The sequence below is a fragment of the Perna viridis genome, chromosome 7 (genome assembly GCF_037379345.1).
Source record: "Perna viridis isolate PV_CMFRI_1.1 ecotype Kerala chromosome 7, ASM3737934v1, whole genome shotgun sequence".
NCBI classification, from domain to species: domain Eukaryota; kingdom Metazoa; phylum Mollusca; class Bivalvia; order Mytilida; family Mytilidae; genus Perna; species Perna viridis.
Genome location: NC_142451.1, coordinates 31,007,209 through 31,029,099, shown reverse-complemented (window position 1 = coordinate 31,029,099; position 21,891 = coordinate 31,007,209). Strand labels below are relative to the sequence as shown.

At 30.9% G+C, this 21,891-nt stretch overlaps 3 protein-coding genes across 4 annotated transcripts in view; 1 reads left to right on the top strand and 2 right to left on the bottom strand.

Annotated features, from left to right (window-relative positions):
- Window positions 1-13,095, top strand: part of LOC148612272 (protocadherin Fat 4-like) — a 29,893-nt gene extending 16,798 nt beyond the window's left edge. The window contains exons 15-26 of the mRNA XM_088595370.1: window positions 2,773-2,971; window positions 3,419-3,645; window positions 4,271-4,471; window positions 5,712-5,823; window positions 6,260-6,390; window positions 6,620-6,780; window positions 7,719-7,898; window positions 8,208-8,412; window positions 8,743-8,814; window positions 9,612-9,680; window positions 10,390-10,403; window positions 12,380-13,095. Of these exons, the coding sequence (XP_088451496.1) occupies window positions 2,773-2,971; window positions 3,419-3,645; window positions 4,271-4,471; window positions 5,712-5,823; window positions 6,260-6,390; window positions 6,620-6,780; window positions 7,719-7,898; window positions 8,208-8,412; window positions 8,743-8,814; window positions 9,612-9,680; window positions 10,390-10,403; window positions 12,380-12,458 (1,650 nt within the window). The 3' untranslated portion in view covers window positions 12,459-13,095. The remainder of the gene's footprint in view (window positions 1-2,772; window positions 2,972-3,418; window positions 3,646-4,270; window positions 4,472-5,711; window positions 5,824-6,259; window positions 6,391-6,619; window positions 6,781-7,718; window positions 7,899-8,207; window positions 8,413-8,742; window positions 8,815-9,611; window positions 9,681-10,389; window positions 10,404-12,379) is intronic.
- A 767-nt stretch (window positions 13,096-13,862) lies between these two features.
- On the bottom strand, window positions 13,863-16,233 carry LOC148612271 (hepatic lectin-like). Of its 2 annotated transcripts, none has more exons than XM_088593532.1 (4): window positions 16,112-16,233; window positions 15,719-15,816; window positions 15,000-15,090; window positions 13,863-14,093 (listed from the first exon to the last, which is right to left on the bottom strand). In XM_088593532.1, exons 1-4 carry the CDS (start codon window positions 16,158-16,160, stop codon window positions 13,966-13,968), a joined length of 366 nt encoding a protein of 121 aa, XP_088449658.1. In that variant the 5' UTR covers window positions 16,161-16,233; the 3' UTR covers window positions 13,863-13,965. The 2 variants fall into 2 exon arrangements, with proteins under 2 accessions (XP_088449658.1, XP_088449657.1); XM_088593531.1 differs by having other exon boundaries at window positions 13,864-14,189.
- Window positions 16,234-18,825: 2,592 nt separating this feature from the next.
- Window positions 18,826-21,581, bottom strand: LOC148612270 (E-selectin-like). Its single transcript, XM_088595465.1, has 3 exons — window positions 21,498-21,581; window positions 19,617-19,707; window positions 18,826-19,332 (listed from the first exon to the last, which is right to left on the bottom strand). The coding sequence occupies exons 2-3, from the start codon at window positions 19,633-19,635 to the stop codon at window positions 19,109-19,111; spliced, it is 243 nt and encodes an 80-aa protein (XP_088451591.1). The 5' UTR covers window positions 19,636-19,707; window positions 21,498-21,581; the 3' UTR covers window positions 18,826-19,108.
- Between the last annotated feature and the right edge of the window lie 310 nt (window positions 21,582-21,891).

The following is a 21,891-nucleotide window of genomic DNA, read 5'->3' as shown; positions in this document are numbered from 1 at the left end:
AAATGAATTTATTTGACTTTTGTTAAACAATCATACTCACATTCGTACGGGTAAAATCAATAACGGATGATCTCAAAGAAGGAGTTTGTAATGACTGAAAAGTTGTTAATATATATTAATATATAGATAGCAGTGTTTATCGAATGTTCCATGTGTAATAAATTTCGATAATTCACACTGTGAAAAAAAGTCGATAATTTCACTCTCACATTTTTTCCAGCCAAAACGTCACAATTTAAATATCAATCAACCAATCACACAATTCTAAATTTACGTTGAAAATATCGATAAATTATGAAGAAAATCTATATAATAAATAGGATAATCAATTGGTTTTCGAGAATAACCAAAATATGATCACTCGTGTCAAGAACGTTTGAGGATTAAACTCGTGCGCAGAACACGGTCGACACACTCGTTAAATCTCGGCGTTCTACTGCACTCGTGGTCATTTATTGGTTATTCACTCGTTCTAATTATCCTATTAGGAAATTAAATTTCCGTATTTATTGCCATTTACTATTGAAAGTACAAAATCTAGTCTCACAAATGCAACACCTAGTTCTACAATTTTTTAAACATTTTTCGTCATGGCACATCCCATAGTGTGCTTTGTCAGATAAAGTTGGGAGGATCTTTTCTGCTAATAGTTAGTGGCCGATCCAGGAATACACTAATGAGACGAAACGCCCTTGTCGATATACATATGTAGTATTTTTATATAGCCTAGCTGGCCGAGTGGTCTAGGGCGCTGGACTTAGTGCAGGCGGTGTTGCCATAGATGTCACAGCGGTACGAGTTCGAGTCCCGCGGAGGGAACGACCAAAAATTTGCTTCGCAAATTTGACAGTTCTAACATCGTTGGGAATTTTTCAGACCCTTATATATATATATATTGTGTTTTCTCCTTTACAAAGAACTATAATATATAGGGTCCAAAGTTGAAATGTATTTCCCGAAGAACTTTAGAAAATATATGGCAGTTATACAAAGGGCTTCCCTACTGTGTTGTATTACTTTTCTGTATCGAAATTTATTACCCTTGATTTTACCGTTTAAAACGATATCAGGAATAAGACATTATCACCCATGTACAATGTGTGCATTTTATCGATAAGATCTTATTTGAATCGTAGTTGTATTGTCTCTGTAGTAAAACGTTAACAGGTATAAATGCGAGTAAGACTATTAGTATGATAAACACTATCCCGATTTAAAATCAAGTCCAAATCTGACAAAATAGATATTACACCACCGGAGTAGCTTATACCGCCATGGTCCTGACTTGGTGCAAGCATTTCAAACAAAATGCTGAGTTTAGTCTAGGTTTTACAGCTTGCCAAACCTCCCTCTTCCATTGCGTTGTGAGTATACCGGTGGTGATTAAATTGAATATTTAATACATGATATGTCATAATCGGTAAATCAATGGTCTGCCGAAACTACGCAGACTTTTTGTATCGCGCTAGAACTCTAACAAATAGGCTTCCTGAACAGGGTTATGTTGCTACAAGATTGAAGTCATCACTACAGAAGTTTTATGGTCATCATCATGAACTCGTGGATTGTTATGGTGTATCAATCTGCACCATGAAAACTGATTTATTCAACGGGCCATGGTTTTCCTTTTCTCATTTGTCTACCCCGGACTGGACTATTATGAGCAACTCGGCGGGTGTTTCTAGCAAAGCAGAGGACGCTTATCCCAACGGTGCATCTGGTCCATACTCCCAGTTTTTAGTGGAGTCCGAGTTGCTCATTTGCTTTTGTTACTTTGTATGTATGATTTTAGTTACTTTATGTTCTTTGTTGTGTCTGTTTTCCATGTCTGGTCTTTGTCCCTGAATAACATTCTTTTGATTTCCACTATAACCTTGGTTCCCTTGATTACTCTTTAGCATAAACCTAAGTACTGAGATAAGCACTGTTGTCGTATTTGAGATGTAGATGCAAAATGATGTTGAACAAGCTCCTTTCTGTAGTCACCTTTATCTAGAGCTCTAGTGGATATATTGAAGCTAACCATTTTTCTAAAGGACAAAACATCATCAATGTATCTGTATGTGAAATCAAAGGATCTTTTATATTTTCATTCTTTATGAGATTCTGGATACATTTAGTCTTGTAAGAACAAAAACAAATCGGCTACAAGAAGAGCACATTAGAGCCCATTGAATATGTCAACTTGTTGGCTGTAAAAAGCCCCTCATTAAAACAACGGACAGATATCTTCTAAAACAGTCTATTAAAGGGTATTACCTGTAAAAGAGGAGCAAGTTTTTTATAGAGTTTTATCAATATGGTCTTTATATCTTTTATTTAATAGTTGTAAGAATTGAACAAATATATGTAGAAGTGAGTAAAAAGAGAAAAACACAGTTAATCAATTTTGAGGTTAAACTTGATGAAAGGGGGAACTATGGTTTTTATTTACATAATGGAAACTTAAATGTGCATTGATACGGTAAAATTAAATTAAATTAGAAGAGTATAAACGGAAAACAAAAAGAGTCACACTATAAATAAATAAATAAATAAATAAAATGTGAGCGCTTTTAGTAATACGAAATTTTCCATTTCCACATCTGCGGAAAATTTTACTGCAACTGGTATGTCTTATAGATGTTTCTTTACTTTGTTGCTTATTAACTCGTGCCCACTCAAATATTGCATAAAAATCTGCTTTATGACTAAAACCACAATCGATCAATCAATTTACACGATGAAGAAATATTCTGTGTACAAATGTATTTTATTTATTCGAAATTTCAGGTCAAAATAGAGATAATTGATGGTAATCGCCGACCATACTTCAAGGATATACAACCAGTGACTTTTCAAGAACATAGCATTCCTCATAATACTAGAATTGGGGAGATTGGAAAGGTTACAGCATACGACATTAAAGATGGTATCGAAATTATATGTCAATGCATCTATAGCATTAATATTGACGATACAAGATTAAAAGGTTCGAAGAAATTATTTTAAATGGTTTGTTATTTTCTCCAACTTAATTAGAAAAAGCAAAAGCAATGAAAAAAGATACATACTTAAATAATGTGATAAATTTTAATTGCACAGTATGAATAACAATTTTCATAAAAGCATTGTTTCGAAACTTATCGTTAATTCTTGTCAATTAACATCAACCGTTATATGCACTTTCTTTGACCACACAGAAAATCGATCATCAACAGGAAGTGTAATTGCAATTGATAAACGTATTTTAGTCTAGTTACAAAATCTAGTGTTAATAATTTGAAATAAATCGCATTTTGCATCTAAAATTAATGCAAATAATTAAATGTTATGATTATATAGTCTTGTTCCGGTACAATAAAATACTTTACGTATATATGTTAAGTCAAGGTTTGAATGATTCATATGAATACAAATATCATCTGTGATTGCACAGATAACATTGTTATTGGTAACAAAACTGGAATCATCAGCTTTGTGCATGAGAAGGATAGTTTTGACAGAGAAAAACACACAGATGGACAACTGAATATAACGGTTTATGCTAGCGATGACGGATTTCCTGTCAAAACAACTAGCACTATTTTTACAATTAATATTATTGATATAAACGACCAGTATCCCATTTTTCCAAATACAGAGTACAGATTCGAAGTATTCCAGGTGAGATATACTATATTAACAGTTTCCTAGATGAACATAAAAATACTCATATACAATTAGAACAGACCACCTTAAATTTATATTAGATTATGTCCGCTGTAGACAAGTTTGAAAAGACTTTACTGTAACCATTGCCTGTTTGTATTGAAAATGTCTTTAATTGACATTATTGAGATTGTGTTATCATCTTGGCAAAGTTTGAAACAAACATGGGATTTTTTTTAATTCAAAGTTTGAATTGTCAGGTACATTTTATTCTGCATTTCAGTCCAGAATTATACTAAAATAAAATTATCTTTTGTACGCTATACTAATTCAAGTTTTTGATTTGCAGTTCTATTTTTAGTGTGTGTTGTGTGTGCTTTAGTATAGTTTTTTTCAAGTTTTCTGCACACAAAAAAGGTGTTTAAATTCTTCGGAATCAAGAATAATATATAGTTCATTTTTATTCACGTGATTTTCATGTCAAATTCTTAATATAACAAACACCTATTTAAACTTTATTTGAAACGTATTTATGGAATTTACATGAAAGCTCGAAAACGTCGGTGTAAATTCTGTTAAAAATTTCACAAAAGTAAAATAATTATGCCAGTGTAACAAAATAAACTTGCGTCTTCTACAGCAAGATGTCAGCGAAAAGTACATACATGTAGGTTATGCATCTGCAGAAGATCTTGACGTGAACCCAACAACTATCTACACAATTAATATCACAGATAGTGAGTTTGGATCTTATGTTACTGCTCGCATCATGAATGAAACAGGAGAAATTTGCATCACAGGAGATCTTACGAAAGCTAGTGAAAAATCTGTGGACATCAAGGTAATATTGTCACGATTAGACCATGTCCTTGGACTTTGCTATATTTGTTTCTCAATTATCTCTTTATTTGTGACGCATTGATATTTTGTTCGTGCTCCAAGTTATAATGTGGTCTGAGTTGCTCATTTACTTTTGTTACTTTGTATGTATTATTTTGGTTAGTTTATGTTCTTTGTGGTGTGTGTGTCTTCCATGCCTGGTCTTTGTCCCTTGATTACATTCCTTTGATTTCCGCTATTTTTTTTTATTTTGGTGCCCTTCATTACTCTTTTTTTTCAATATTTACCATATGCATGAATATGATGTATATTGTTGTACAATCATAGGTCTGATAGTTCTGTATCTTTCAGTCAAATGTTCCTTTCTGTGATTACTTTGTATAACCAACCGTTAACCTAATTTCAGGCACATGTCATCTATTTTCTGCCATAAAAGTTAAAATAACAATATAGCATATGTATTCTTTAGTAAAATAAAATAAACAAATCTAGAAAAAATTTTAAAAAATCCTATAAATCAAAAAGGAAACTTTTAACTCTTAATTTAAGTGTATTTCTTAATGGTTATAGCCGTTTAACTGAATACATACAAAAATGGAGGCATAGACATCCAAAATGTCTTTATACGTCGGATTCTTGAAAGCCAGTTATACTTATAATTAAAGGACAAAAACAAAAATTCGGAACTGATCAGCAAAATATTCAAGGCGGTAGTCAAATGAATGGTAAAATGTGGAAATGTCCCAATAACAAAAGATAATGTCAATGCAAACACCGGACATTTGGAAACAACCGCGATACAAGGCTTTTTGATGAATATGGTGGATAAATTCAGTTGTTTTACCGTGCTAAACCTCTAGAATAAATGTAACTTATACCTTTTGATAGTATAGTTAAATATTCTTGTAAGTGAACTCTAAAGTCGTATATGGTAGAAGAAATGTGAATTAGCAGATTATTGGTATTTGATGAGAATCTTTTTTTTTTCAAAATGTAGTTTATTGTATGGACATCAAACATTCTACAGTATACAATAACTATTGCAATTGACAGTCTGTGAATCTGCTAAACTTTCAGAATTTTTTTAAATTGATATTCTCAGAAAGAAATCGTAAACGTATTTTGCGAATCACTTCTTGCTCAGTTTTTTTTTTTTTTTTTTTTTGTTTTTTTTTTTTTTTATAAATAATTAGCTTACATTTAACATTTCTATTCATGTTTGTCTGTCATCTTTACCACAGGGTTTTGTGACTGCCGAAGATATTTATAAAGCAATTCCAAATAAACACCGGGCACTGTTTATAATAACAGTTGTATACAACAACACAAACAACCACACTCCTGTTTTTGGGGGTACGTAAAACTTTCCATATAAAAATTTAATATCAATGTAATTTTTTTTATAACAGTTTAATGACGAGAATTAATCATTATAATGGTCGAAAGAAATGTCATTATCAGCCGTGTTACAAATCCATGTCAGACATAAGTTATCACATAACAATGGCATATTGTATCATGTCCTCACTTCGAACGGTCAAATTGACATTAACAAAATTTCTACTGACTACTGCACAGCAAATGTGAGCTGTGAAATTGGTGAAGATTTTATCGATCAACATCGCAGCAACATTTTAACTTTGTGATGTACTAAATGTGGTGTAATACAGGTGGAGAGTTCCAACAATCACTATCAAACACTGCTTGATATCGTGATATGTAATAAAGCGTCAATATTAAAATCAACTTAGATAATCGTGCACAAATTATATAAGCTTAATGTTTACAGACATGAAGTTCAATTGCCATATCTATTGGAATGATGAGCCAGGAACAATAATCATACAAGTCAATGCAACGGATGAAGATAGCGGTGAAGATGGGAATATATCTTACAGTATTAGTAAAGGAAATGAAAGGGTATGAATTTCTTTATGTCCTTAAGAAAAGGTTCGAATCAGCCAAAAAGTTCCTGGATATAACTTTTAAACTATATTTTGAACCATGGTAACTCGAGCACTTGTCTTAACCGAACTGATTTTAAGAGTATACGTTCCTCTGTATTTATTTATATATATTTTTTAATTTTGTAATTTTAGTTTCGACATTTATTTATTTTATAACAGCATTGGTATTCGTTACATTTTAGGAGTTTTTCCACATTAACCAGACAGGCTGGATAAATTTAATGCATCAGCTTGACTCGTCAGTTTTACCTGAAGATGAAGTTGTGTTGACAGTAGAAGCAAGGGGTAATAAAGTTGTATTGACAGTAGAGGCAAAGGATCATGGTATTATTCCAAGGTCAAGGTAAACATTTACTTTATTAATCAAATGTGATACATTTTGAACAAAATTATGTTTAATATGTTTTCGTCAACAAAATTACCGAACACTAATCCAATCAATAATGAAGTCAGGTTTATTAATCTGACAAACTTATGCTACTCAAGTCGGGTAATATTTTGTTTTTGTTCTTCTTACGGTTCATGACGCAAAATAGCATGTCGAACAGCATCAAAGACACGTCACTTCTGTATGACCTTGAACACCTCCCTTGTTTTCCCAAATGATTGGCTTAGTTTGCTAATTTCTGATTCAATGGTACATCGTCACGTTATCTTATTATTTCCCTTGATTTGTTAAGGTTAAGAAAAGGGCTGTAAGGGCTGTCTAAATATAGCTTTATTTTTTTTTCTACCAACGTCCCCAATCAACTTTTTTTCTTTTGATGACTGAATCTTCGTTTCATCTTCCGAGAAGGGCATGGTAAGAGATCCTTTATGGCCAAATATTCGTAGGGTCTTCCAAAGGATCTAAGTTAAAGATTGAGAGTTTCTGTTGAAAAGGAATATACTTCAGACCCACTCATTCTCTGAAAAAGGTTTAAAAATCGAAAAAAAACCTAATGAAAGCATTGAAAAAGATTTAAAAGCCTTTTTTTACGATTTAAAAGCCCTTTTGACGATTTAAAATCCCTTATGACGATGTCTGTTTTGAAAACCTTAGTGTTTGTGTCTTACACAACTAGAAATAAGGTTTTTTTTGTCTTTGCTACAAATAGTTTCTATGTTGTTTTGTTATCTTTACGTAATAGTTTGAGTATTTGGGAATATCAATACACCAACAACCAAAATTAAAACAAAATATAACAAGCAAATAAAAACAATTAATAAGAAATATGGTTAAGTGATGATTGCTGATTAAGCTGATGATCCAGTCCTGATAATATTACTTTACTTTTTTAGTGAGGTAGATGTCACCATCGAAATAAGAGGAGACAATCCTGGAGCTTGCGTCCAAGGCACAGCACATAACAAAAAAGTAAAAGAACTCATACAAGAACGTCAACATTGGTCATATGCCCTTTATGGAATGTCTGGGGCTTTATGCATTTCTATATTAACAACATTTATCTTTTTGTACAAGTAAGTGTCATTTTAGAATGTAATATTTTACTGACTACATTGACTATTGAATTGAATATATTCACGATCGAATAACGGCTTCACATGTTTATTGAGATACGAATCGAGATAAAAGATACATACAATAAATTGCGATAACGATATACTCCTTTTATAGCCCCTCGGGACTTCTGTAATAAAAGGGTCGATTCATTAAAAAAAATTGAAGTGATGAAATAAATATTCGTCATTTAAGTTTGTACAAGTTTATCCCATATTTAATACGCAAATAATCCTGAAAAAAAAATGAAAGTTTTTGCATTTTCCCAGATGGAGATCCGACCCAGGATTTCTACGAGCTGATAAGACAAAAACCGAAGACCGAGGGAAAGAGAAATATTTTAGTAATATAACACAATACGAAGATCTCGATAACAGCGCCCCAAGAATGGACACACCCTACTCAGTTTCTAATCAACGTTTTGTTCCACCACAGAATGATAATTTCATTAACGGGTGGAACGATTTAGATCAGGTACTTTCGTTTAAAGTGATATGAACTTTATGTGAGATTTTTTTTCTAATTTTCAAAAGAATAGATGTCACATCATATTCCAATGCTAAACTTACTGTTAATTTGCATATTATAGCGATATGTTTTGCAAAAAAAAAAATGTATATCACTTCAATTCGAAATGATCAAAATTCGCAATATTGGATTTGTGTACTCTCGTGTTATCTAATATGCATGCGTTCCTTTACATTATTTCTTTAATCTGACAAGAATGTTTGGATACATATATAAAGTTGAATGTATTATGAGTATTATTAAAGTGTTTTTGTCTTTGTTTTTATCATTTTTCAGAGTTCTAATCAACGTTTTATCCAGCGACCCCAGATCGACTATCATGATGACAGATTTGGATCTGAATATCATGTAATGATAAAATAAACAATTAACTTTACAATCTAATATATTTGTTCAATATATGGTCTTAAAACAAAACGATGAAGACAATATCAATGTCAAATCATTTTGTTTGTTTAAATTTTCATCATTTCAGATTTGTATCCATGCTGGCATTTTATAATGATAAAACGTAAATACAGATAGTTTTTCCTCTTGAATACTGAATTCTCGTAATCTTTACATAATTATATGCTTTAGATGAACCGTTAGTTACAAGTTATTGTAAATATACAGTTGGTTCATTCAAAAACAGCATTGGATTATTTGATTTCAGAAGTAACACGATTTCTGATTGTATAAAAAATCATATTCTATATTATTAATCTCAAAATCATGCGGTTGTAAAATTGTAAGCAATATTTTATAGACTAATTGTTAAATTTGTTAGTGAAAGTGCATGATAGGGAATAACTCTTTTATGTTTCTGTTCTTGATAGAAAGAATACAGTTAAAAGTCATACCTTAAATATACCGTACAGCGGGTGATCGTCGCGCATGTCACATTTCGCGATTTGACCTGTAAAATAAGGGTATTACATTTTCACGGTCTTTATATTTCGCTTCTTCAGATTCAAAAGAATGGAAATTAATTTTCTAATATCTCCACTTAAATTTGGCGAGCTTAATTTTATTCTCACGATTCCCCAAACTTTGCGAATATAGCGAAAATTAGACGCTTGCGAACATTTACTACTACACGGTACCTCTTGACTGTGTTGCAGTAGACCTCATATGCAATGTAGATAATATAATGTTTACTACAGAGATCAAACGAACGTATCACGTCACCTCAAGATAGGACTTACAGAAATAGATGGGATCAAACAAAGCAGGTATAGTTATGATAAATATATGGTGGCCTGAACAAAAATAACAAAAATCGTCAGTGGTAAAAGAACGTCCTTATTAATAACCACTTTACTTTAATACTGATTTAAGGGAAGGGGCCGTAATATATAGATGGAACGTTTTACAGTCATAGCAAATTGAACGGTTAAGGACGTTGTTTTAAAAAAAATGCTATATTAGATAATGTATGCCTTATGCTTAATTCAGATATACATAAATTTAAGGATTGTTTCAATCGTTTAGTTAGATAATGGGATATAAATGACTTTGGGTCGGTTTACGCTGAATAAACCGCAATCGTGAAGCGCTTTATGTTGCAAGGTAAACCGACACAAAAGTCGTTTATATCCTATAATCCTACCAAATATTGAAACAATCCTTATATTTTAATTCAAAAACACAAGAAAACAAAAATAAAAGAGCAATATAATGTTTAAATTATATGAAATCAACATTTTTAACGTGGACCAATACTGCCAACCGTCAACTGATTGCATCATTTGTACTTTTAATGCATGTTTTATGTGTATTGAAGTAGTTCTGTAGCTAAGAACATGGCTATAATACCAGGTTAAGATATACAAAATGGACAATGCTGTTCAATAAGCTGTACATGTACTATTCAGAATTTCACAAAAAATGAATTCACCGTATTGAACAGTTCCCTAACATTTTATTTTTATTTTTTTCCAGAATAATAATTTACGGTAAGAATTTTTTTTATTTGTGCTCATATTTAAGTGCTTATGATTATGAAATAACGGGATAAATGTTTTATGCTCAAAACGAAGTTCCCATGGGTCATAAATGCATATTGAATCGGTTACTCGATTTGAAAGAAAACAGTTTTATGCCCAAATTACTCCAGATAGTTATCCAATGTATGTCGAGCGCTGCTATACTGTATTCGACATGATTAATAATCCCTTATTTTTATTCGGCCTCGTCCTATACTATTTGTTGTAAAGAAAAAAAAGTTGGGTATACAGGTAATTATATTATCTGCAAATCAGTCTGTCTTCTGTCCTCCCCCTAGTAGGCGGAACTCCTCTATCATTAATAAAACTAAAAAAAACGCAATAAAAGTTTCTACGCATCAAGGCTTGTATCTCACCTCACATCTAGAATGTTTTTTTTATGGCTGACTACTTTAAAAGTACAGTATTCGAGATGTTTTTTGTCACCTGTCATCTCTCGGTGATGGATTTGGATTCCTCTATCTATAGGTTTGGTTATGAGTACTTCTTCTATAGAACTAATATTTTGATTATGATATTCCCACACATTTGATTTTAATGTGCTGATTAGAGGTTACTCCTCAAACACGTGTACAGCATATCGAAATTTACAATATATATAAAACTGGTATTTTGTTACCTGATATGTTATATATACATTGTCAACATCAGGATAATCTGTTGAGTAAAATGATGTTCTCTCTAATTTTGAATTTTACCTTGGGATCGTGTTTTGTTTTTAGTTTTGCATTTTCAATGTCTTATACGATGTCTTTGCAGTAACGTGAATGTAGACATTTTTACAATTTACATATATGTAGGAAATCCTACCAACATTTGGTCTAGAACTTTGATCGCGAGGTCAAATAGTTGTTTTTTAACGTAATAAATCATATTCGGATTTGAATTCTTCAAGATAAGCTATTATTATTAAGTAGCACTCCAGCTAAGAATCATGCAAAATGTGATTGATGGGTAAAAAGCCAACGTATTTTTATTTTTTGATATTTTGTTCGAATGACCATAGTAGAAATTATCATTCAGTTTTTCATATAACCCGTGTTCTTAGGAGATAAAAATTATATAGAATGCACTATAGATTTCAAAATTAAGGTAGGTAACTCTGTAAATGACACTCAAATACAATAAAATCTATTGGAATTTCAACATTGATTATATCCTAAGAGATATGAATGAATAATTACACATTTCATAGCATAAACCCATAAAACAACTTAATTACAAAAATAAAAATATGTAGCCATTTTTTTTGGGGGGGGGGTGTATCACATTTTTCAATTTTGTGATTTCATGATTCTTATAAAGACAGCTACTTAAGCATATGCGTAGAAGAGTAAATCAAAACATTAGTAACCCACCTGTGTTGACCTTCTGTGACCTTCAGATAAAATTGTATTGTGTGTAATGGTTTACTTTAATTCAACAAATTATGATTGAGCTGTTATATTTAGTTGCTTGAAGAAAGACTTTTGATAATTCTCTTATTGGAAGATCACTTGTGCCGTAAGCAATAGTTGGAAGCCTTTGCTCCCCAACTTTGGGTTCAATGACATATTTGTGATTGTTTGCTTTGTCTCTAATTCATTAAGTCCTTGGGACCAGCAGAGGTCGATCAAACGACATGATATCAGGTTTAAGCAAAGAGATATCATCCAACTTAAGGGCTTACATCTACAGAGGAAATGTTCATGCGAGGTTATCTTTTCGTGTAAAACACGGTACTATATACTTTGCAACAGGTATTAAATAATTGGATTTGTCAAACAATTAGACAATACCATTGGCAAAATGTAAAATTTAGCTAGTATCAGAAAAGAAAACATGTTAATACATTTGCTCACATTTTTAAACGACATTACACGATTCACAATACCGTCACATTTCTAATAAGTTGATTGACATACAATCGTTATCTTACATTGTAGCTTTATTCTGGAACGTGATAATGATCCCATTCCGGATTATCCTGAGATATCTTGTGATCCAATTCCTGATTATGATTGATATTGTTATCAATAGATGTTGTTTAACACACAAAAATAAAGACAAATATGAATATTTACGATGTAAATTGATACTACTAGATTGTTTGAGACATACGACAAAAAGTCTTCATGTAGAAGTCATAAACCTTCAAGTCCCTATACAGTGAAACCTGTCTATACCGACCCCATTCTGGAATTTGAAATTGTATTGGTTAAGATAGGTGTTTGGTTTACCAAGTTTAAAATACTTATAAATTGATATAACAAACTTTTATTTAAAAGTCTAATTTAGACAGCTTTCGGACTCTTCAAGGTTCGATTTAGATATGTTTCACAGTACTTGTACTTTAAAAACGTGCAAAAAAACACATTTAATGTTGATATAGTTATGTATATATTGTGTTTACATTTTGTAATCAAAACTTGTAATCAGTGTTTTTACTCTATCGGTATTGTAATATTATGTCTTTGATTTGATTTGTAACACTGTTGATGTACTAGTAACTAAAACAATATTTATTTTAAAATTATATTTAATGTGTATAATAAAATAAAAGCTTTGTGATATCGATTAAAGCTAGCATTGGCGAAATCTTATTTAATTTTACAGATGATTTTTTTTATTTAGGGTAAATGTTAATCTATGTAATTGTAAATGTTTTTCATAAAATTAAAAAAAGAAAATGTTCTTTTTATTCTTATCATGTTTTGTAATTTAGTGCCTCACATAAAAAGCCTTTTATTTATAGAAGTAAACATTAAAACAAAACCTACTGAAATCATAATGTGAAATGATTTTCGAAAAACAAAAAAAAGATAATAAATGTAATTGTATGACTGTTAAATGACATAGATCATAATCGTGGAAATTTTGAAGAAATAAAATAAGCTAAAGATAACTAATATAATGAACTCAACCATTATAATCTTCACTAATACACGGACCAGGAACTTTGACAGAAAAACGAGTCTTTTACTTTGCAAAGTTTTCTACCGTGTAAGCAAGTCAGAAGAATCAAGAGTAACAAAGGGAACCAATGTTGTAGTGGTAATCAAAGAGTAATCAAGGTAACAAAGGTTATAGCGGTAATCAAAATAATGTAATCCAGGGACAAAGACCAGACATACACAACAAAGAACATAAAGTAACAAAAATCATAAATACAAAGTAACAAAAGCAAATGAGCAACTCTGACTCCACTAAAAACTGGGAGCATGGACCAGGTACACAGGTAGGGTAAGCGTCCGCTGCTTTTCTAGAAACACCCGCCGATTTGCTCATAAAAAGGCAAACCGTATTACGATCATTTGATGTTGTTGGGTCTATCAAGATTCTTCTTTAAATGGGATTGTTTTAATATGTATTTATCATCTCAAAAAGACACATTATATATTTTATATATTTTTATTATAAAATAAAAAAAAAAACAAGATTTGCCAAAAGTGGCAAATCACCGTTCCTCATTTGATAATTTTATTTATAATATCATTGTTTTACCCTTACAACATTTATTGAGTAGACGTAGCTATAAATAAAATGGTCTTTCACAAATACAGTATTGTTCGTAGTTACATTCTTCATCATTCCATAAACCGTTGTAAAAATGTGTCGTTTCCATACAATTTTCATGATGTGTTTCATGATTTGGTTCTCCTGGAAACCAAAAATTACGAACGATTAAATCTCCTGTGGAAGCCCAATTCCATGTTCCCCTCATCTGGTCTTCAACCCCATCCAACCAATATTCCCCTGAAACATATCTTTCTTGTGATTCAATGTAATAAAATAATTCTAATATAGTTTTCATTTCTTGCACATGATAATTCGAGATTATTCCAAATACTCTGGCTTTTTTTAATCATGCTACTTATTTAAAGGAAAGTGTCAAGAATTTTTCGTTTCTTGACCAAGATAAAAAAAAAAAAAAAACCTTCATACCACATTTTATTTCACCGATCTCCAAGTTGACAAAAGATGTCTTTTCTTGGTTTTCTTGGAATGTTAGGTTGTTTTTCGTTTGGTGAATCTTTTCATGGTTTTCCCCTTTCTCCAGTAGATAATGATCTTCATACTCTATGATTAGTTACACTTTCGTTATCGTACCCCTTCCTCTATATCATTTGAATTATGAGAATTATTTGTATCTAACACACCTTTTGGTACATCTCATGGAAATCTCAAATTCATATTATTAGATAGCATTGTGCTTCAGACGTTGAATCTAAAAGACCTTTGGGTTTCTAATATCGAAATATATGATGGAGGTGGGGATGTAATTTATATTAGCTCAAAAAGGATAAATCATTTCATATTATATATTTGCAACAGATCCTTATCATATTGTTGAAATTTAATGAAACTTAAAGGGAAAATATTTTAGTTTTGCAAAAATATAATTGCAAAAGAAATATATGGAACGTTTACAAGATTGATTTCATTTTTGATAATAAATACTTATAATCTTGATTCAGCATAAATTACAAAAATACCCTACGCATACACGTATTTTTTACTTACTTGATGTATATAATGTAAACACAATGGCTTCCCAATACTAACCCGGCAAACTCTGAAGTACACCTTTAAGAAAATCATTTTCTGGAATAGAATCACTTATGACTAAATGGCCACCATATGTCCGACAGTAATTCTGGAATAAAAGATGCGATGTTTTATACAAAAACTGATCCATTTCAACTTTTGTTCATTAAGTTTGGATTTATTGTAATTCTGCGGCTGTTTTGTCTCCCTTTTTTGATGTGTAATATTATTCGCTTTTTTGTTTGTTTTTTGTTTTTTAATTATTATTTTTTTGTTTTCGTTTTTGTTTTCTTTATTGTTGTTGCTTGTTTCTAGTCCATGTTTTTATGTTTTTATGCCTATTTAAATTGTATTTTGTTGAGGAAGATTCAAATTCAGTTTATGCTGGTACTGAAAGTAACTTTGTTGGTAGACAAAAAAATACAGATATAGTTCTAAATTGCCTTTATTCAATTCCACATTCATGTTGTTCATTATAACAAAAAAAAAGATTTTTTTTTATTACGGAAAACAGTAATTTTATCATAAAACGATCAAAGCTATATTAGTTTCATACTGTGTAAGTGAAGTACTTCGTTATCATGAAACTAGAACTCTTGAATTCTTATAATATCAGTTATTGTATTATAATTCTACTTTATGGTATTGGGTTTCGAAATACTCATTTTTACTATTTTATATGTTAAAGCTAAATAAAAGTGCACGTTACAGTTTTCTCGTAAAAGTTTGAAACTTACAGACGATTTCTGCCATGTCAATTTTGCATCCCTTTGAAAAAGGTATTTGGATTCACCAAATCTTGTCCACCCAAATGATTTTAGCGTAGTTGCTGCTTCTGTTATAAATAAACATCCTTTTATCAATATTTGTAGCACAAAATGCTATTTTCACCCTGATACTGTCTAAAGAGAGACAGTTCAATTTTCAATTTAGTACTTAAAATTGTAGAAATTATGGCTTGTGCGATTTTCAAATTGCGGAAAATTTCGTTGCAGAATATTATAAAACTGCTATCTGAGAACCATCGCAAACTCATAAATGCGTATAGTCAGTTGATCATTACAGTCTGTGTCAAGATAACTCTGACTTCCATCAGGGTGAAGTACTAAAGATATGCAATGAAAACTCACCGGTAAATATATGGAATAAAGTAAATGCTATAGAACTTTTTCCTATCATGTTGTAAACGACCGTTCAATTGTAAGATAGAAAACATCATTATCTGTATTTAAGTGTGTAGGTAGATACTTATCTCCTTATCAAGGGAAATCCGTTACATTGTATGACAAACAATCCGCCATTTGATTACAATACTCACAGAACTGATTAACATTACAGTCATCACCGAAAGGTATGGCACAAGAAACAAAAAAACTGTATTAGATACAAAAATACCAATCAGATATATTGCAAGTTACGATATGCTGTACGCATATTTCATGGAGTAACCTTTCATCAGCGGCATTATGATAAAATATATATGGAATTCGCAGTCCAAAAAGTAATTTTTAAAAGGAGTACTCCAAACCAAAGTTTTCGAAGTAGGAAGCCAAATTCATCACTGTGTAGTTCTCCGATGTGCAATGCATAAAACTCGGTTTCAAGTACTTTTGAATTTGTAAAACTGTAAATTTTGATAAATTGTCGGGATCAGACGTCTGTCTTCTGTGTTGGTGAATTAACCTACTTAATTAAACTTTTGAAGATACCTTCACGTCTAATTACCACTCGCCGGGATTTACAAAGCTTTCTGATATTAACATGAGTACACTTTCGGAGCATCTTATGTCACTTCCGATTTTTTTATGGAGTCTTTGTGTGCTGTCTGGTTGTCCTTATTTTCCTTTATGTACAAGTTATTGTGTCTTATTTTAATTATCTACATGGTGTATGAAAATCTAATAATGGTACTTTCAAATAGAAAAAGTATCTTTTAATTATTCGCCGGGGTTTTGATATGCATGTTAATGATTTTTTCCCACTTGGCCGGATTCTTACAATCTTTTACACTTAATTATATAATGAAACCTTTGTCAATTAAAATTGTCTAGGTGTGAATTGCTCCTCGAGTTGCTTCATATCTTTAAGTAAGATCTCACTTTGGTTCTGCCTTAGCAAAGAATAATTAAGAGAACCACGATTATAGTGTGCCGAGTAGGCAACATTATTGTGGCTATATCTATATCAGATTTTAATCATTTGCGATGTGCGGAGCAGGACAAAATTCCCCTTTCAAAGCTCCTGTTTTTTATGGGAATTCATATTGCAAGTGCTTAAGGATTGTGTGTGGTGTCAGTTTTTTTGTTTCATTGTATTTTTTTTTTGTATTTGTTTTTTTTTTTTTTTTTTTTTTTTTTTTTTTTTGTTTGTTTTTGTTTTATTATTTTGTTTTGTTTCTGAGTTTTTTTTTTGTTTGCCTCATTGTGTATTGTATACCTCTCTGTATTAAGTTTTCACGTTTTGGTCGAACAATTTTGATTTTGGTTTCTCCGTATTGTCCTACTTTTCGGATGCTTCGGTAAATTCTATGCAAATATTTTGTCACGTATTTGGATTTTATTGTCTCTGTATTGTCCTTCCATGTTGTTGCTTCAGTATTTTGTGCAGATACGTTACATCAGCCTCATTTTATAAAACAAAGTTAAAACAGATGTACGCATAGTAAACTTTGACATTTCCTATATACTTTTCGTATAATCATGTACTTACTTTCATAAAATAAAATGTTGATAAAATAAAGCTTTCGTCAGTGCTGAAGTTTCAATACTACAAACAATAATTTTGTTCTAGTATGCACGGAACAATATTATTGATATATACTCAATTTCATAATGTAGAGCAAAATCATATTTTTGCAGCAATTAAAATATAAAAAACTTTCTACAATGTTCAGTACAGTATCCAGGAATGGTTAAATATGGCGAGTGTCAATTGTTTTCAGATATATGTAAAGGTAAAAAATCTTCTATTTTATATCTTGTAGATTTAGACAAATGTAGGTGCGCATTATAATGAGATAAAGTTGAAATAGAGAATTGTAAAATACAGGGTATTTTTATCCCCTCATTGCTAGAATTCTAAACAAATTCTATAGCATTTGCTTTTTAATTTTAGTTCTTCTCTTTTTTTGCTTAATTTGTGCAAACAATAAAAAATGAACCGCCTAATAGTAAAATATTGTTTAGGTTGTAAGGATTTTTGATTACATTCATGTATAAATATCAGAGAGAAACAAAGCGTTAATACTATGAAGGGTAGTTTTTAAATTGGAAACTAAATAACCATTTTTAAGAAAAATACACAAAATATTTGAACAGTTTTGACAGAGGGCGTTTTTTAAATTTAAAATAAAAAAAAATTAAAACAGTTTTATCAACTTACAACGTATTCAATCACCCTTATAAATTTGAATTTGAATTAAATTTGATAGGTTAACGAGTCATTTAGTGGAACAAGTGGTCATAACAATCAATAACTTTGATTGTTTTGATTTTTGATTTATTTTGTAATAAAAAGGCAGAAACAGATAGTATGTACAAGTAACAACAAAATTAAAACCGTCCTCTTTTTCAAAGAAAAACGATACTGCCAGATTACATAATATATAAACATAAAGTGCGTAATAGCATAGAGAAAACATGGTATTTATCAAAATTGTCTAGTGCCATAAATTTCGACATGGCATAGTTGAAATACTAATTTGGACTTTTAGACCAAACATTCTAGCTTTTTATTATCTGAAGCCATTTATAATATCGATACTGTATAATCCCTTTGAAAAAAAAACAGCTTATTAAAATATCGACAAAATCTTTACGAAAGACGGATAATCAATAATACAACGTTTTTTTTTTTTTTTTTTTTTTTTGTTTCCAATACAGGAGATGATTGAGAAACCAAAGTTTATTTATAATGTATCTTTATAGAAGGAGGATAAAATATAATTATGTTGTCGATAATTAACAGACACTGTGATAAAGCGTAATTGCGTTTTAATTGTGGGTAATATGAAATTAAAAGACTTCAGCTACAAACATATCGTATATCATTCAAACTTACACTTTTGTTCAATTATGATATAAAAAACTAGAGCAGTGAGGACAATAATTAACGATAACGGTCAGTTCTTATACATATTGTCTTTTACAAATACAATATTGTTTAAAATGACATTGCTCATCGTTCCAAAAACCATCATATTTCGTAGCGGTCTCCATGCAGTCTTCTAAAGGTGAAAGGCTGTTCGGTTCACCGGGATACCACAGATCCGTCGCTATCTGATCACCCGTGTTCGACCATTCCCATATTCCTTCTGCCTTGCGGTCATCAATCCCACCCAACCAATAATGTCCTGGGTAAAAACAAAGAAAACTTTTAATCTATGAGAGCTATATAACAAACATGTTCATTTTAATTTTAATAAATGTTATTTTATACTTCAATTAATAGTAATTCAGTCTTTTCACATATCTATCGTTTTGTTTATTTCTTTACTACACAATTATCTTCCTAGAAAATGCTACAAATATCGTGTTTCTGTCGTCAGATAAAGTTTTATTTCAGTCTCATATAATTTTTTTCAGCTTCGGTCAGGCTGATATATCCATAAGTTTACTTCTAGTAAAAACTTAGTACCAGGATCATTTTGAATCATGCCATTAATATAATCTTTTTCGTCTGACGAATCAACTGTAGCTAGATATCCACCATGGGTACGACAGTATTCCTGCAAAATCAATTTCATTATGGACATAAGGGGTAAAACTATGACTAAATTCACCACTTCAAACGTTTGGCTGTAGACATCATATAACAACCAGTAGTTAATTGTTATGATACGGACATCTCCACAGGGAAAACCAGGAAAACTCTTTTGTTTGCTTCTTTTTCGTTTTAATTTGAATTTATGCACTTGTTAGAAAATCTTACTTTATCCGTGCACTTGCGCCGTTTTTTTTTATGTTTTTTTTTATTTTTTATTTTTTTTTTTTTTGGTGTTTTTTTTTTATTTTTAGTTTCAGTAAAAATTATTCGTTTTTTTTATTATTCAATTCTTATTCATTTTATTTTGAATTGAAAGATGAAGATATTTAATTCGGCAACATTTGATGGATACAACAGAAGTTATTTATGACGATTTGTTTCCCACTGGTTTATGTACATATACATTGACGTAACTACAATTCTTATTTGATGTTTTCCGGGTTAATATCTTCCTTTGTATTCGACAGCATATCGAAGTATGCAATATTATATGATTGGTAGTTTTGTATTGACAGTCAGTAGTAAAATTCTTCTTTGTTTTAACTTGGATTTATTTACAGCTTTTTCGGCGTTGTAAGAAATGCTTACTTTAATCTTCCACTTGAGCAGTACTTAAGTTTCCGTAAATAATTCTTATTCATTCTATTATCGAAATGAAAAATAAAGATATTTAGTCAACGACATTTCATGAATACAACAGAAGTTATTTATGACGATTTGTTTCCATTGAATATTGTACATATATATCAACACAATTACAATTCTTGTATAAATGTTTTCGGAATTTATATCTTCCTTTGTATTTGGCTTTGAGAGGTTACTCCTTGAATCACGTGGACAGCATATCGAAATTCCCAGTATTATATAATTGGTACTTTTGTATTTAAACTGCAGTCGGTTGACTGTGACTTCTGACCTTCTTGAACTGGAATAGCCCAAGGTAAATACCAGTTTTGCTTAATAAACTCAACTATTGAATTAGTAACAATAGCGTTTAAACTCTGTGGTCATTCAAATAGACACATTAAACCATGATGTTAAACTGTTGTAAGAGGAATTTTCTTTCAGATGGAAAAAAAACGATTTAGGAGTTTCAGTAAGTGACCACTGGAGTGTGATAGAACAAAAATCATGTACTGAAGCAATCAGTGTTCAAACAACAAAATGCTTTTTTATAATGTGTAAAAAGTTCTCAAGAAGTTTATTTTTCATGTAATCAGATTTTTTGGAAAGAAAGTTTAAACTAAATACTATAATAATGTGACCATCCTGTTCCAATTTACAATGTAATAAAAAATTGCTGATTTTTTTACGTATTAGCTGATCTTAATTTCCGAAATTTCAACCATACTTTATCATTCATCAGTCTAATTAGGATTGTATCAGCACATGTATTTGGTCGTTCAAGATACGTGTACTTCAAGATACGTGTACTGCTTTGATTGAGATGTGCTATCGCCGATGGGAATAAGAATGATTTTTCTTTGTTCGTGATCCTCAATCTGAATTTAGTTAATTGAAGTTACAGTCAACCGACTATCGCATTTACATTTCGAATGTCAAACAAGTCAAACAATGCAAAAAGCAGTTACTGCACTTTCCATGCTTTTTTTTCTCCTGTTTGTTCCTTCGTGTCAACTTCTTTTATATGATATTTTTCTGTTAGATTTTATATTTCATATTGTGCTACATCAGTGTTTGTCTTTTTGTCTTGATTATTGACTCTATATATTGCCTACTACTTCTACTAACCGATGATTCCTGCCATGATAAATTTGTGTCTCTGTGAAACAAATAACATGATTTTCCGAACTTTAACCATCCAAATGGACAAACCGCCTTTGCATGGTCTGTAAAAGAGTGTTTTGTTCACGTATCAATCAACAATCGACCACCAATAACAGAGAGTGAGTACTCATTGCAAGAAATCAATAGGCGGTTTAATTAACTAGTCCCAACTATAAATCAGAGAAGCAAATACATTTTATAACGATTGTAATATAACCATTTTGAATACAAATTTAAATTTAACAAATTTAAGTGATAAATAAACTTACAGAACTAATTACTTGTTGGAATTGTAATCACCGCATTATTGAATATTTCCCCTAGCTTTTAATATAGAACAATATCTTTAACATATAAG

Coding starts and splice junctions, on each gene's coding strand:
- LOC148612271 (XM_088593531.1), bottom strand. CDS start 16,160: ATGATAGGAAAAAGTTCTATAGCATTTACTTTATTCCATATATTTACC. Junction 15,817..16,111: donor TTTATTCCATATATTTACCG/GTGAGTTTTCAT, acceptor TATTTATAACAG/AAGCAGCAACTACGCTAAAA. Junction 15,091..15,718: donor TGACATGGCAGAAATCGTCT/GTAAGTTTCAAA, acceptor CTTTTATTCCAG/AATTACTGTCGGACATATGG.